The sequence below is a fragment of the Elaeis guineensis genome, chromosome 5 (assembly GCF_000442705.2).
Source record: "Elaeis guineensis isolate ETL-2024a chromosome 5, EG11, whole genome shotgun sequence".
In the NCBI taxonomy this organism is placed as follows: domain Eukaryota; kingdom Viridiplantae; phylum Streptophyta; class Magnoliopsida; order Arecales; family Arecaceae; genus Elaeis; species Elaeis guineensis.
The window spans coordinates 5465651-5482866 of NC_025997.2; the positions used below are offsets into that span (position 1 = coordinate 5465651).

Genomic DNA, 17216 nt, shown 5'->3' on the forward strand with positions numbered 1-17216 from the left:
AATTATAATTTTTATTTTTTTCTCATATCTTTCTCATTTTTTATGATATTTTTTATTTTTTTAAATTTTTAAGATTTTTTGGGATATTTTTTTTAAAAAATTAATTTTAAATGGAAAAATAATTTGAAACTATATTTTTTTATTTGAATTAAAAATAATTTTTTTTTAAATTTAAAATTTTTATTTTTATTTTTTTCTCATTTTTTCTTCTTTGTTTGGAATATTTTTTAAAAAAATTAATTTGAAATGAAGAAAGTAATTTGAAATGATGTTTTTTATTTTAATTAAAATTAAAAATTTTATTTTTTTAAAATTTAAAATTATAATTATAATTTTTTTCTTATTTTTTAAATTTTTTACTTTTTTATGATATTTTTTATTTTTTTAATTTTTTAAGATATATTTTTTTGATATTTTTTTAAAAAAAATTAATTTGAAATGGAGAAAGTAGTTTGAAATGATATTTTTTATTTTAATTAAAATTAAAATTTTTATTTTTTTAAATTTAAAATTATAATTTTTATTTTTTTCTTATCTCTTTTTCATTTTTTTATGGTATTTTTTATTTTTTAAAATTTTTAAGATTTTTTTGAGATATTTTTTAAAAAAATTAATTTTAAATAGAAAAAATAATTTAAAATGATATTTTTTATTTGAATTAAAATTAATTTTTTTTAAAATTCATTCAAAATTATAATTTTTATTTTTTTCTTATTTTTTTCTCATTTTTTTCTTCTTTTATGATATTTTTTTAAGAAAATTAATTTGAAAAGGAGATTGTAATTTAAAATGATGATTTTTATTTGAATTAAAATTAAAATTTTTATTTTTTTAAAATTTAGAATTATAATTTTTATTTTTTAATTCTTTTTATGGTATTTTTTATTTTTTTTACACTAATTTTTTTCAGATATTTTTTAAAAAAGATAATTTGAAATGGGATACTAATTTGAAATGATGATTTTTGTTTTAATCAAAATTATAATTTTTATTTTTTTATAAATTTAAAATTATAATTTCTATTTTTTTTCATTTTTTTTTATTTTTTTTAAAAAAAAATAAAATCACCAAATCAAATGGCGTTTTTTAAAAAACGTCATTTCAAATGACGTTTTGAAAAACGCCATTTGATTTGATGATTTTAATTTTTTTTTTCGTTCATATGGAAAATAGGTGGAATAGGATGGTGACGTGGACATCAAAAAATTATTTTTATAAATAATTTTGTTTGCATCATTTTGATAAATAAATTAAAAATTAAATTATTTTTATAAATAATTTTTTTAAAAAATTAATTAGGTAAAACACTCTCCTTTTCTAGGTGGCCTTGTTGGACCTAACAAGAAATCTAGAATTTTGTGTTGGTTCACCTCCGAGGGCCGGTCCAGAATGGCATTGCGGTTTTGGATGTCTTGGCTCCCAGCACAACTTGTGATGCTATTCGTAGAAGAGTGAAGAGTTTTTTGTTGCACCAAACTTAAGTAGTTACCAACAAGGAAAACCTCCTAGAAACTATTGTTATTCCATGCCTTCCTTCCTTACTATGTAACTACTACCAAATATTGAGGGAGACTTGGAGCTGAAACGCTGGAATTTAATATTTCCTGACACAACCACTACACGGTTACAAGCAAACGTACCCGGAGTAATGCCATATAGACTGGGTAGCAAGTTTAATCATCAGTTTTGGATATTAGCGGTTACTTATTAGATAAAAATTGCTTCAAAACCTAAATTTTATGACGATATTCGGAATACAATTTCCAATCCAATTACTCAAGGCTTTGGTTTATCTATTGCAAAAACTTTTTCTTCAGGAAAGGATATTGATTATATACAAATAGGTTCAAAATCAAAGTCAAGAATCAAGATAGGAGTTCTTGCATGGGCTGATACCTAACTTACACAAGCCACCAAAGACATAATCATGCTTAACTTAATCAAGCATTAGTCCAAATTGGAACGATGGTTTTCTTTCTTGCTTGCTTTCTTTCTTTATGGAGTGAATATAATATAGCCCATCCTCACCTTCCAAACTTTTTCCACCTCCTCTATGGTGTCCTTAGCAGGCTTAAACTCACGTGGTTTACAAACTAGGCCATGACCCCACGCGGTTTTATCGCACGTGACACGAGTTGACCGGACAGTCCAACAATCACTGATTACCCATCGCCCACAAAATAGAGCCCACTTTCGGAACCATGCCGTCATAAATCCGAGGAGCCCACGAATCCGGCGAGCTTACCGCACGGCGAATGGAGCGCCGGCCAGGGTGCAAACGGTTTCTTGTCACAACGTCACTTCTACCTCCTGATGACGGCGGATTCGCGGCGTATCTTTTGTCCCGGACCCTCATCGCATCGACACACCGCTCACCGGCGACACAGGCGACCACAATCCACTCGCCACGTGTCCACGCTTGCGTCTTTCCCATGGGCTCCACCCTACAAAGAAAAAAATAATGACAGAAAAAACCAAAAATATTTTTAATTTGTTTAATGTATCAGGACTCCATCGTCGCTCATCTATATATAACCGCAAGGGTCGCCAAAGGAAAGAAGTACCAGGTTCTTGTTTCCGGTTTGTTTGTTGGTGCCGTGCCCGCAAAGAGAATTCTCCTTTCCTCCTCTTCAGTTCCCTACGCTCAAACCCTAATTCTTCTCTGGGGACAAGAAAAACCCAAAAAACAGACTTCTTTAAACGTACGTTACTTTCCCTTCTTGATCGTCGTTTATATATTGGGATTTTCTTTTCGTTCTTCTTGTTCCTTCTAATTTTCCATGATTCTGGTGTTTGATTCTTTGGTTTAACGTTATTCCGTTCTTACTTGTTATGATTGTGGTATTTAGTTTCTTTTCTTCCCTCCCCTCTTGTTCGGGGAGCTCTATATTTCAAGATTATTGGTTGTCGATGTGTGAATTATTCTTCTTCGGTCTCTGCTTGTTAGATTTCAGATAATGCATCACGATTCTGGTTTTGGTGTTTTACCTGGTGATTGTGTTTTCTTTTGTTTGGTAATTTAATTTTTAGGATTGTACTCATATGTGGCATTATGTGAGGGAATTGTTGGATTTCTTGGCGTCATTCTAATCTTTAATGATGAAAAGGTGCTACCCTTGTTCCGTGGTTAGGGTTTGTTACGATCTTTTAACTGTTCTCTTCTATTGGTGGTGACCTTTAATTTTGCAGGCTGAAAAGTTGATCAAGTTGCCTCCTATGTTTTATTATCAACAAAAAGGTTGCCTCATATGTGGTTTAATCTCTCGAGTGTCAAAAGGACGTTTTGATTTTTTTTTTTATTTAAATTTTAACAAAGGAAAGTTTAAATGTTGGTTTTGCTAGGCTTTTGAGGGTGGGTGTTGCTTTAAGTTATTTGGTCAGGTTGGTGTAAGCTGGTTGGATCCAGGTGTTGCAGAGTCGCTTTTTTTTTTTTTTCCTAAGGGTGAAGGTTATCTTGTGGTGCTTTGATGACACCTGTTAGGACTTTGGTGCAAGGAGAAACCCAACATGGCTTGAAGTTTTCAAATAAGTGTGAAAAGAAAATTTTGAAGTAAGGTGAAGAATTCAGAAAACATATTTGTCCGAACTTGGTACAACAGGGTTCACAAAATTTATAAGCATGAGTTAGAAAATTTCTAAATTCACCTTCCATGTCTATGTTAAAATGTCTAAGTTCACTGAAGCTTCTTATTCAATCACTGCATCTTTTACATGAATTATAATCCTACGTGGATATGCTTAAGTGATGAGATTTAGACTCATCACTCTGCCAGTCATTAGATTTATATTCCAAACCAACTTCCAATGGAACTCTAGTATTGGCTAGAAGCTTAAGTGATCCTCAATGCCCGATCTTGTTATCCCAGAATTTGTGACCAAAAATTAATGAGTCTTGAAACTATTTCTACTTCTCAATTTCTTTTTGACGATCTTTGTTTCCTTTAATTTCTTCATTGTTCATGAAGTTTTTCACGTAATGATTTTAAAGTTTGTTTGTGTAGGTCATGAAGTAAACATAAAATCTGGAATCATCAAGGTCATTTGGAAGCTTGATGCTATAGGAACCTGTTGACTAAATGGGATAGTGATTGACCAGCTATTCTGTATTCTTTCTTTTAGTATAGAAGAGGGGCAAAAATGGTTATTTTTGTATTGAGATTTTGTTTCTTCGGACACCATTTTGCTTCCATTTTCATTGTAGTTCTATTTGCCTTTTTTCTTTAAATGTATTATCTATCGTGTATATTGATTAACTTCTTGAAATGGTACCTGGACTTCATCAAAATCTAATTTTATAGTGGCAACAAGGCCAAGTGAGGAACCTGATGTGGTGTAACTGTTGTGATAAGTGATGAAAAATTCTATTCAAGATATTGGTTAGAGCTAGTAGCGATAAATTTCAATGGGGAAGAAACCTATTGGGTAGCTGTGTATGTGCCCTGCATTGTTGGAGAAAGCATTTGTCTAGTTGGATTATTTAATATTGGGGCTGGAAATAGGTCGATATTGTTCAACTGTAAGCTTTTCCCCACCCAAAATTGTATATGCATGTATCATTATCCGAAATACAGATAAAGACGTGGATAATTTGATAGAATTCCTTTCCAGGTTTTGATAAGTATATGGGTATTGAAGTATTATTTAAATATGGATAGCCAGATTTTGAGATGTTTCAGTAACCATCAACTTATCACAAAGATGATGTTTTATATCTTGATGATATATTAAAATTTTAATATGAGTTATATTATTGATTATGGATTATCTTGATGATATATTAAAATTTTAATACGAGTTATATTATTGATTGTGGATTTGCTATTTGAAAGACTGGCTTTTGAATATATTTTCTTGATTTATCTGATCATATTTGATACATCTAACTCATTGGTATACTCAAATATTTGATTAATATCTGTTATGTTTAAAGAAATATAGGTATTCCTTGTCTAATTTATAACTGTACATGTTTTTAACAAATATGGACATTAGTCATATTCATTTTGTATCTTTATTGATTTAGAACATTATGATGTATATTTTAGTAGTCTGATTGACACTTATGTTAAGTATTCACATCCCTTTAACACGCGCGGCACGCACGCACACACACATAGATAGATAGATATACATATATACATAGATACATAGATACATATACATATATACATATATACATATACACACACATAGATAGATAGATAGATAGATAGATATACATATATACATATATACAATTAGATACATAGATACATATACATATATACATATATAGATATACATATATACATATACATATATACATATATACATATACATATATACATATATACATATACATATACATACATATATACATATATACATACACCATATACATACATACATACATATATACATACATATACATATACATATATACATATACATATACATATATACATACACATATACATATACATATGCACATATATACATATACACATATATACGTATACATATATATACATATACACATATACATTTATACATATACATACATACATATATATGTGTGTGTGTACACGCGCGCGCGCACGCACACACATACTACACACACGCGCGCGCGCCGCGCGCAACACATACATATATATACATAATACATATATATACATGCATATGTACATATATATACATACATACATACATATATATACATACATATATATACATACATACATATATATATATATATATATATATATATATATGTACATACATATATACATGCATACATATATGTATACACACACACACACACACACATACATACGTATGTATATACACATACATACGTACGTACATACATATGTACATACGTACGTACGTGTGTGTGTGTGGGGGGGGGGGTGTGTGTGTTATAATTTCTGTCTCATATATGATTTGCTGTCAGCCATAAACTAGAAGTATTTGCTTTCTAAATTACAAGTTAATGTTGGAGGATTCATCATAATACGTGGACAGTCACCCTACTGTGTTTGAAAATTATATTTATTGTACAAATAAGCAATATTAGATCAGTTTCTATTGCCCTCCATTTTAAGCTGGTCTATAATGCATGTGAGGAATGTCTTAGAAATAAGACTTCATTATTGTGTGAGTTGAATGCCCATTTGATCATGTACACAGGGTAATGTATGCCATAGTCTTGCAAAATCATATTCATCCTTGAGGAAGATTGATGCACTAATGAACACTAATTCTTGTGTAGACAAAGGCACCCCTTATGAACACCTTTTAACTTACATGAATATCTTCTTATCAGCAATATTATTTTTTGGACCAGACCCTCCAAGCTTGCTTGATACCATCCCTCTGGTACCTACCTTCTGAGTTATGACAGTTTTTATGTTTGCTTTCTTATTGATGTTCCTATATACTCTATAAAAAGCTAATCGTATTGTTTCATTTTTTAAGTCCAACCATGACCTACCTACTATGAAAACAGTTCACAGCAAAAGAGATGACAATTTCTATTATTTGTTTCATTTTTGCCATTAGATGCTTGACATTCTTGCTTATAGGAATGCCTCTGTTCCTCATCTGCCTTGTGATTGGGGCCTGATTGCGGTAGAACTCGATTCTGGCTGCTAGGCTTTTTGTATGAATTATATAGGACATTGATGAAGAGATAATAGTTTGGAGAAGTAAATTGATTTTGAGTCATTAAAATACTTCTTGCTTTGAGAATCTAAAATCTAAGTGGTTTCAATTGTTTATGAAAATTTCATTGACCAGCTCAAAAGAGGGTTCAAAAAAATACAAACAGCCAATTGCATCATAGCTGATTCATCTTGCAGTTTTCACCTTCAATCTTGACAGAATAGTTGTCCATCTGTTTCGTGTTTTTGTTGATTGCAATGATGCACCTTGTAAGGAACAACACTCACTAATATGCAATTGTTACTCAGCAATCTTTTGCGAGACAATTGTGATGGTCAAGAAGAACCATATAAGGTTCATAATCTATGGATAATCCCTATGTAAGAATGACCTGGAGCAAAGATGATTTTGGTTTTCAACATTGCGAGGATAAGTTCTTTACTATCATGTCTCTCTTCAATAGTTTGAAACTTCCTGTTGTCATTTCAACATTGGAGCAAGAATAGACTGTGGAAATTCTTGACAAACAATTGATAGTTGTATGCTTTTTTTGGCCATTTATATCATTGGAATTTTGGCTTTGGCTATTTCAGGTCCCTTTTCTAGGTCCATGTAGTCTCTTTGGATGGAAAGAATGCAGTTTAGAGAACACAAAGTTACTTTTTCCCCTACTTTTTTATTAAGCAAATTTTTAGATTAAGCTTCGATTCTTCTGTCAATAATTACAATATACAGAGAATATATCTTTATGATGTAGTAATTACATGTGTCTTGCATATCCTACTTGTGGCCTTCTGTTAATTTATTGGGAATTTGTTTGTGCTTTCTGTTGTCCATTTTAGGTTGACAAGAAACTGTACATGCATTGGTCTGATGCAGAAATAATTGTGAATTTTATGGTTCTCTCTTGGATGACTGGAAACCCATTGAGATACTGGAAGTGGATCCATTATAGGGCGTTCCTCGTTGGCTGGACCATTATTCCTAAAACTAATTGGCATTATTCATGTTTAGCAGGGAGCTCTGTGACTACTTGTGTTGTTACATGTAAATTAGGATATGTCATGATTTTAGTTGCATCTATTGTTAAGGTCTTTGAGACTTTCTTTCATGTTCTTTTAGAGATTTACATTTTAACTGTATTTCTTATATACTAAATCATGGTGGACTCAGAGTTCTTATAGTTATATTTAAGAGTCTTTTCCTCAAACATTTAAACTTTATTGTAGTGGAGAAGATTGCTTCAAAAAATATTATAGTGAATAAGTTCTAAGAAATTTTACATACATGCTTATGCTAGGATTCAAGATTAGTCAGAGATGCTCTTGAGAGTAGTCAAGTGGAAAATCTCTTATAGTTCAGGGTCAATTTTTTCCTGAGTATGCTTATTTTTCATACTGCATGAACAACTTAGATTTTGTTCTCAAGAAAACCTTGTATGAATGCAATGTTTAACGATGGCCATAACTAATGAGGTTTATCTTATTTATTTTGATACAGTCTATGCGAGCCCTTCATGCAATACTTATCTAGCTTTTTATGCCTTCCCTTTGATGAATCATCCTCATGGTGAGCTGTCGAACCTCGGTCATTTCCGATATCTCATCTACTTTTTGCTAAGCATGCTTATACAAACAGAATGTCATAATTTGTTGCACGTGGACCTAGCATTCTGATCTCTGCAAACTGCAAAGCTAGTGCTGTACATCTGGACCATGAAAAGTATTGGCTTCTTCATTGACTAATTAAACTTTCTATTTTGTTAAATCACCATGTAACCTTCATTCTACATTTTAGAAACAGAATGTCAATTCATTTAACCCTCTTTATTTCTCTCCGATTTATCTTCATGCTTCTCCAGTCGTGTACTTGCTCAGAAATAACAAAATTGACACGGGTACCTATTTACCGTTGCTGCATCTTTTTCACTCTTACCTGATCAATATTCATGTCTTCTTTAATCTATTTTAGCATCAGTCATCTTGATGCCAAATTGATTGACACTATTTCAAATAAACTTGATGCAAGCAAATAAACAAAGAAAGATAGGACTAAGGTTGACCCTTTTGTGAAAATTCATATTTCATAGCATCTTTTGGTATTCTACAATGTCTTTTGCTTCATTTGGAGTTGATGGTCATTAACATCTTTTCTGGAAGCAAACGCCTAGCTTTTTACAGAGATCTTGCCTTTTCTGGTACTGAGTGATTATGAGTTGCTCATAATTGCTGCATGAATCTTATAAATGAACGCAATCCTTGATATGCTTGATCTCTTTTCTGGAAGATAAGTTGGATGGATCATGCTGCCTCTTATAACCTTCCATATTAAAATGGATATTAATTTCCAAAAAAAAATAACACCATAAATGGAAAGACACATGACTTCTTTTCAGAAGAGCTGATATTTCTCCAAACATGGTTGAGAGGCATGTGTATGACATTCAGATGCTCGAGTATCTTATCTTTTCTTCAAACAGGTACAGATACTGCTTCATACATTCTCAGGTGACCTGAAATACGGTCATTAGACTTGCTTTCTAAGCTCATGTGCCCTAAGGGTCGGTTGGTTTTGATTAATTTGCAGGTTCATAGGTGAACAATATAAATGTGCCTTTTGCATAGACCACTTCTTGGAAGGTCCTTACATACAATATATCAAAAAAAAAAAAAGGGGAAATTTGGATCTCTATGGACCTTTAACTTCAAATTTGGACAGGATCTGTTCATACAGATGTGGGTGGCTAGGTGTGAATCAGCGCTGAATTTCTATTCTTTGGTGGTTATGGAATTTTTTTTTTTTTGATAGGTGTAGACTTCATTTAGTGATAACATCAGCAGTTCTTCTCTGCTTCTTGGAAGTGTACACTTTTTAGAAGATCATCATACTCAAAATTATTTATGTGTATCTGGAGCCTTGTTCCTTTTCTCCCTTGCATCAAAGTTTACTGGAACAAACCACATCTTTGTCCTGTCACTGTCAACTTCTTATACTCCTTATCTCATCATGTTTAGAGAAGCAACCTGCTATCAACAAGATTATATTCTCCGTAATCTTATGCATATGAACCTATTTTAAGGGTACAATTTTTGTGGTATTCTCGTAGACATTTTCAGCTGAACTAAAAATGATTTGCAAGCACCAACTGGCCTCCTTGGACCATAGAGGACAGGATTATTTTAAACTGTGAAGTTTTCGAGCATCAGTGAGATTGAACATCCGGAATTTTGAGGCTCTACCATGTTAGCCTCTTTCCTGGAGGCATCAGCCTGGCTCATCATGCCTTGGTTGTTTAAGTGGCGCCTAGACATTGTAACAGCACAAGATGCGCCTTAAAACAGGGTTTATAACAATTTGGGGGCTTCCTTTGTTATTTCCTCAGCAAGGCATATCAAAAAGTTGAAGTGGAACTGTCTAGAGATTATGCCAAAGTGCATTTGTTTTGTGAATGACAAAGGCATCATATGCACACATGCTACATTTTGCAGTGGTGTACCTGCTGGAGATAGTATGTGCATATCATTTGATAATGATTTTTGCCTGTGAGATTCTGTGGTTTCATTTCGAAGTTTGCTTGTCTATCTTATTGCAAGATAGAAATTCAATAGCCTTCACAAGATTGGATGTGCAATTATTGTCTCACATTGCTTCATGCTTCAACACTTCTATGCTTTATTTTTGGTCAGTGGTTTGCATTAAGAGGGCAAAAGATATGAACGCAATCTGAAGATATTGTTCGACAGATAGCATACTTCCTGATAATTAGTTTTGAGGTTTAGCTTTGAGCAGGTGACTGGGACCTACAAAGGCTTGAATGATTTTCCACCAACTTTGTAGCTCTCAGGCATGCTGCTGATTTTGAGTTGGCACTGCATAATAAGCTGGTTGGCCTTGTTCCAATTAAGTTCTCCAATGAGTACACATTGGATGATCATTCAAATACAATGAGGTGGAGGGAGATGCAATGTCTTGGATGAAATGCGAGATTCTGTCACTCCAGGTTCAGAATAGAAGACAATAAATGTTATGGCAGAATGATTTTCCAAAAACTTAGCATTTAAGGTTAACTACTAAAGATGGTTCTGACCTTTAGAGGCTTGAAAGATTTTTGTGTTGAATATGTAGCTCCAATTCCTGCTGCAATCTCTAGACGGCATGGACCATGTGTTGGGTCTTATTAGGGACTTTGTTCTGCACATCAGTAATGCATCTGATTTGCTTGAAGGAAAACTTTGTTTGCACCATTGATGTCTTCCTTAGGACAACCATTTGAACAGCAGTTCATTGATGGAGGGAGTATAGTGCATGAAGCTTTGATTTAGTGCAAGACTGTTCAGAATAAAAACAACATATTTTATGGAGGAATACTACTACATGCCACTGGTATGGAATCTTCCACAGCTCCAGTAAATTTCACTAGGGCATATCTTGTCCGCCCAACTTTCATGAAATTGTCTGGCCCTTCAGAAGCTGCAGTCTGCTTTTGCCAAGTTCAGTCCCCTCTAGCATGCCCAGAAGTCCAAGGATTTGCGTTATACCATATCATGTTTTGTTCTCCTAAGAGGGCAATCGTCTTTCAGGTGTTCCTCAGAGCAGCCTATTCCAATTGTATAAATAGGTTTTGGGTAATATTTGGAGGGCTTGTTTATATATAACAGAATTGTACTAGCAGAAAGAATAATGTTTTGAATCATTGTCATTTGGTTGAAGAAAATTCGGAAGCTTGTATGAAAAGATGTAACGAAGTTCCAGTTAATATCTAAATAAATAATCATGTATATTTTCTCTAGATGCTGTTTCTGGCTAGTTATACAGGTCCACTAGGCATCTGCAAGTGGGACTCAGAGGTATTAGTGCACACATTTATCTGTTAGCATTTTATAGAGTCTAATTGTGATATTATTTGTCTCTGATATTAGTATGCTCATATATTTGCATTTCTGGACCACTCAGTTACTCAAATATGTTCTAGTGATGTCATTTGTATAATTGAGATCTTAAATTTAATTTTTTGCCTGTTTTTGGCGCAATGATCTAGCATAGAGATAGATATGGTTGCAGTTATCGTCTGCTTTAGTTTTGGGAATGGCTTGTTTTGGTCTGCCATCTGCCTTAACTTATGCAACCTTAAACATATGCAACATCGACCGCTGAATGTTGATGCTGTTAACTTTTGTAAGTGACCTGCTACAACTATACCATCGTAATTTTCTGCTCTTGGTTTGTTACAGCTCTCGTAATGTGAAATAGCTGTCATTATAATTGTGGAATGGAGCTTTTGGAGTGTTGTATGGGTAGCAACTGATTTGATCAATTCGATTGAGATTTATGCAATAAATAATGCAGTATTAATCTTGTCAACAAACACTTATTTTTTATTAATCATCACACTCAGTAGTTTGGATAGTTAAAAAAAGGTTGGTGAAAGAATATTCCAGGCTAGATGATCTTGACCCTCTTTCTGATGCTTGCTAGACATTTGTTCAGAAGATGCTTCCATCATATTATTGACAATTACATCTGAAGGATGAGTGAAACCACATTGTGATACAATATATAATGTAAAATGCAAGACTTCTTTGGTTATGCGTGACGGCGTGGCCGTGACCAATCACCTCCATCCACTTAAATTATGTTATTTGTTTCCTTGATTCTAATTAATCAAGGATTAGTTTTTTATTTCTTCGATGGATGAAATCTGGACTTAACATTTATATAATAAATATGCTTATCTTGTGGGAAATTGCATGTCTATTTGATGATTATCTATGTGGAACTTGACTAAGAGTAGCTAACTATGCTATAAGTTTTTAAGCCAAATTTGGGGATTTGAAATCCTAAACCTTGTTGTGTTTGTATGTTAATTTTGAGAAGTGGTTCGTAACTTCTGCACGTAACTTTTCTGGTAAAAAGAAAAAAAAGACTAGCATTTTTTCATATCAGAACTGAATCAGACCTAAAAGTTTGCTCGGATTTATGCAAAAAGTGTTTCTGCATATGATCATTCACCGTGTGCAGGAGTGTGTTTTAAGTCCTTTGATGGTAGAATATCAATAAGATCCAGGGAAAGATGACTCTGTTTTCAGAACTTCCATTATTTGTGAAAAGATGACAAGCATGTAATGTAAGTTTTCTTACTTTCTTCAGTTTCAACATTGAAGAATACATTGAGGAAGTAGTCTTCCTACATATTGTCCCAGAAGAGGGAAAAAAAAAGATATTTAGAAAGAGAAAAAAGAGTTAGGTTGCCACCTTATGCGGACAAGCCTGTAACCCCCTGCATATAAATTGAGATAGGCTTCTACCATCATTTGAAGTTTATGCCAGCTTGACTCCTAATGGATCACCTATAATCTTTTAGTCTTCCTACAGTGACTTATTATCAAGCCCAAAGTGCTCTAGATAAAGTCTCCTATATCCATAGTGATCAAATTATTAACTAAAGTGGTGGTCTTCCTCCAACTTCTTTTGTGTTTATTATCCACATCAGGGAATTTCCCACAAGATTTTTTGGTTTTCCAAACCTACCATGCATTTGTATGTGCATCATAGACTTATAATCTGCCTTCAAGTGTTACAAAACACATCAGAGCCCTGCTATTACTGTTTGAAATTTATGCTTTTGGATAGGAAGTCCAGTCAGGTTGTCTTGCCCCTTTAATACCTCACCTCCTCCTGCAACCCCTAGCCCCCAGAGCAAACAACAAAGTTTCAGTTAACTTGGCGTTGGCATCAAGCAACAAATACTTTTCATGTCAATAGTGAGAAGTGCTACACCTCAGGTTGTTTGCTTGAAAAATTAGTCGTTTTAAAGTCCAAATGTTTGTTTTATTTTATTTGGCCATAGTATATATTTGAAGACTAGAAAATTTTCCTTACTTCTTCTTCTGTAAGTTCTTCACACAGATCTATATTTTTTGTGGAAATGGATGCATCAATTTGTTAGATAATAAGAAGTAATCCCAATATCCCATGGTACTTTATGGATGTGCCTACTTGCTGCAAGGGTCACCCTTGTTTTTTATTTGACACAGATTCGCCATTTTGTCAGCTGATATATGTAACAACAGATTATGTGGTCTAGTGTTTAAATGCAGCTCTGGAAGGTCTTTGTAACTGGATATTTCATTCCTAGAAAACTTTAAATGGTCGAGGATGCAGGATTCATGATCTACAACAACCGTATATGATGAGGGCATGAAATTATTATCTTGCTGCTTTTAGAGTTGCAGTTGGATAACAATTTCAGAAAGCAACTGTTGCATTTGGATCAAAGAACTGCTAGGATCAAGGAACACTATATGACTAGGATCAAAGAACTGCTGCATTTGGATATCTACACTAAGTTTTAGAAAGGAATTGCTCATTCTGCTGTTTGTTTTGGGAATGATCATCATTCTATGCTTTTCATAAACTACTGGAAGAACATCATCAAATGATTCTGTACACCTCAGGTATGTGTTTTTTTAAATTGACTCGATTGGATGCATCATTTTTTTTCCTTTGTTGGGGGATGTGCAGAATTGTTAATATCACACAGAACGACACTTCTTGCAGGTACATGTTCCATTTGGTTTTAGTTAGCATGGTTGTACGTCGGTGTCCTACTGAAAATCCAGAGTTCATAGGCTTTTCTGTGCTAGGCAATTAAATAAAGAAGTAGGTCTTGCAGAGTTCTAGGACTGTTTAATAGGAAAAGGATGATTGTTCCTATGCCATGTTCAATTTTTTGACAACTGTGAATGACTTGTATAGGTGATAAGAACAGTTAGCAATCTGAAAGGAGGTTGTCTCATGGGTGATAGTAAATAGTTTGACTTGGGATCAGATCCGTCGATGACTGCTTATGTTAATAAAGGTCTTGCTAGATATTAGTGTTAAAGAATTTTGATTGTCTTTGTCTTTTACATGTAGCCATCACTTATTTTTCCATGTTTTTCCCCCTCTTAACAATGGATTGATCCCAATAGTTCATTCTATAATTCCCAATGATAAATTTTAACTATTTTAATTTGGTTTAAAAAATTTGCAGAGATGTTGAACACTAGCAACATTTAAATGGTGCATAGAAGTTCGTCCTCTGCCTCCCAGCCATCAGAAATGGACCATATCTATTCATGGAATCGTCAAAATTCTAATCCTCAATTGCGCTTGGGTATTGTTTTCACTTCCATGCATTCATAATTGTTGGGTCCATATTTTCTGTAATTAGACTCAATAACTAAAAGTTTCTGCATATAAATATTTGATCTGCAGGAAATAATTCGTTTATGCCTTCTATGGATAATTCAGCAAATGGAGTAAATTCTGTGGTTTCAACATTGCACCAACAACAAACGGCCATCCCACATCTAGTTTCAGTCTAGACTACCTGAACTACAGGGCTGCCAACCCTCAAAGATTTCAAAATATGCATTCTTCATCTGCTGGTAGCTGCATTAGATTAGCACCAAATCATGCTCCACATATGCCTTGCTACAATTGGCCTGTGAGAGGGGATGGTTGCAACACAGTTAATCCTCAAATTGACAATAGAAGGGCAACATTTAAAAGGAAAAGCCCAGAGATGCCCCTGGTTGCTGAGAGAGCGAATGTTAGTGGATATTGTTATGCTGGAAGTTCTTCGAACTTTCCCATTTCTTCTGATGGTTTACAGCCAAAGCCTATTCCACCACGTCAATACTGGCCTTCGAACTCCATGTACACAGTCCCCAACTACAGGAGTGACAATGTCTTGACCGTGGGGGAGGGATCTCAGAGGAATGTAAGAAGACGACATGGTCATACCTTCCATTTAGAACACAATCCAGCTGGGGCCTACCCATCAAGTAACATGCCTCATCATTCAAGTTCAACTGGGAGCATGTCTGGTCCGATTATGGCAGAGCAATGGAACCAAACTCGTGTGTCTGGGACTCCCCAAGGAAGGAGTTTGTTTTCAGGTTTTTTTCAAACTATATTATTCCTGATTATTGTTTTCATGTTACATCTATAACTCTGTTTTTATTATATTTTTTATTTAATACTTGTTTATTGATTTATTGTTTACTTGACTTTTGAATTGCAGAAAATGGCTACTACAATCATGAACCGAACCAGTCCCTTGTGGCAAGCAATATTAACAATGGTACTGCTGCAATGAATGCGGTGTACCACCCTAACATTATTAGAAATTGGGGTTCTTTGCCAAATCTACATGTTCCTCCCCCACAAGGCATGGTGCCAGGTCAGAGCAACCATTATCAAAGAATGGCCATCCATAGAACCATTTCTAGCCACCCAATCATGAGGTTTGCAGCCACATCTGCAGAGGGTGGAGCGACATCGGAAGTGGAAGCTGCTGTGTCTTCCAGACAACCATGGCCGCTGCCTATCATAGGGCATAGTGGTAATGTGAGGGGTGGGAGGGCGAGGAATTTTTATGACACATTTCATTCTTTATTCAACGAGGCCAATCCCTATGACAGATGGGTATCTGAGGTGAGTTTCATTATTTGTCAAACAAACAATTTGCCACGTCATGTGATATGCAACATGGGAATTACATTTTTATTGCAGGGTATTGTTATGCTTGACCAGCCAACATTCTACGACCCCAGCAATCTGTTTGATCAGCATAGGGACTTGAGGCTGGACATAGACAACATGAGCTATGAGGTGCTTGAAAGTTGTTTTCTTTTTCGAAGTTATTTCATCTTGCATTCCATAATTCTGGACTATGTATACTTGGTCACTACCAGGAATTACTTGCTTTGGAAGAAAGCATAGGGAATGTCAGCACAGGTTTGTCAGAAGACAGGCTTTCAGCATGTCTGATAAAGAGGGTACACTGTTCTAATCAAACTCATGATGATCAGGAAGAAAGAAGCTGTGCTATTTGCTTGGTAGGATTCAATAGATTGCTTCATCACGTCTAGATATGTTTACATGATCGTAAGATAATTTAGTTGGTTTCTAACTAAGATTTCTTGTGTTATGTTGTGTTGTCAGGAAGGGTACAATGATGGAGATAACCTGGGAAGCATAAAATGTGGACATGATTTCCATGTTGGCTGCATCAAGAAATGGTTGGAGATAAAAAATGTTTGCCCAATCTGCAAAGCCTCTGCATTGGAAGATATTTCTGAGGAGAAACAAAATTAGTCCTTTCTAATTAAATCTCATGCTAGTTACCTTATTATTTGCTGCTTTGCTTTGTAAAGATACTTTACCCAGGGCATGGCACACTTGGTATCTGAACAAGACAATTCTTTCAATTGATGGTGCAGACTAATGTTGGCGTTAACTTAAAAATTTGATTCTCATTCATTTTAAATACAGATATTGTACATGAATTGGCGGGCGATTCTATGTCCTTGGGTACATCTTGAGTATCTACTCTTTGGGGTTCTACCCGATGAATTCTGTATTATTAGTGGCTAGGGAAAAAATAAACAACTGGAATGCCAAGCAATTTACTGTTGAAAGAGAGAAGTCAGTAAAAGCTTGGTTGATGGGAAATGGAGAGGGAAAGAGAGGCACTTCTTAAGACGGGATTTTTGTTATATCTTATTTGATTAAAATTTTAAGAGAAG

The 17216-nt window shown here is 34.2% G+C and overlaps 1 protein-coding gene across 1 annotated transcript; it reads left to right on the plus strand.

Annotated features, from left to right (window-relative positions):
* Window positions 1-2518: 2518 nt before the first annotated feature.
* Window positions 2519-16987, plus strand: LOC105044619 (uncharacterized). Its single transcript, XM_073257247.1, is given in 9 exon segments — window positions 2519-2702; window positions 8143-8211; window positions 14675-14797; window positions 14899-14955; window positions 14958-15584; window positions 15710-16122; window positions 16201-16299; window positions 16383-16526; window positions 16633-16987. Coding segments are annotated over 7 exon segments (1590 nt in total). The 5' UTR covers window positions 2519-2702; window positions 8143-8211; window positions 14675-14700; the 3' UTR covers window positions 16786-16987.
* The last annotated feature ends 229 nt before the right edge of the window (window positions 16988-17216 follow it).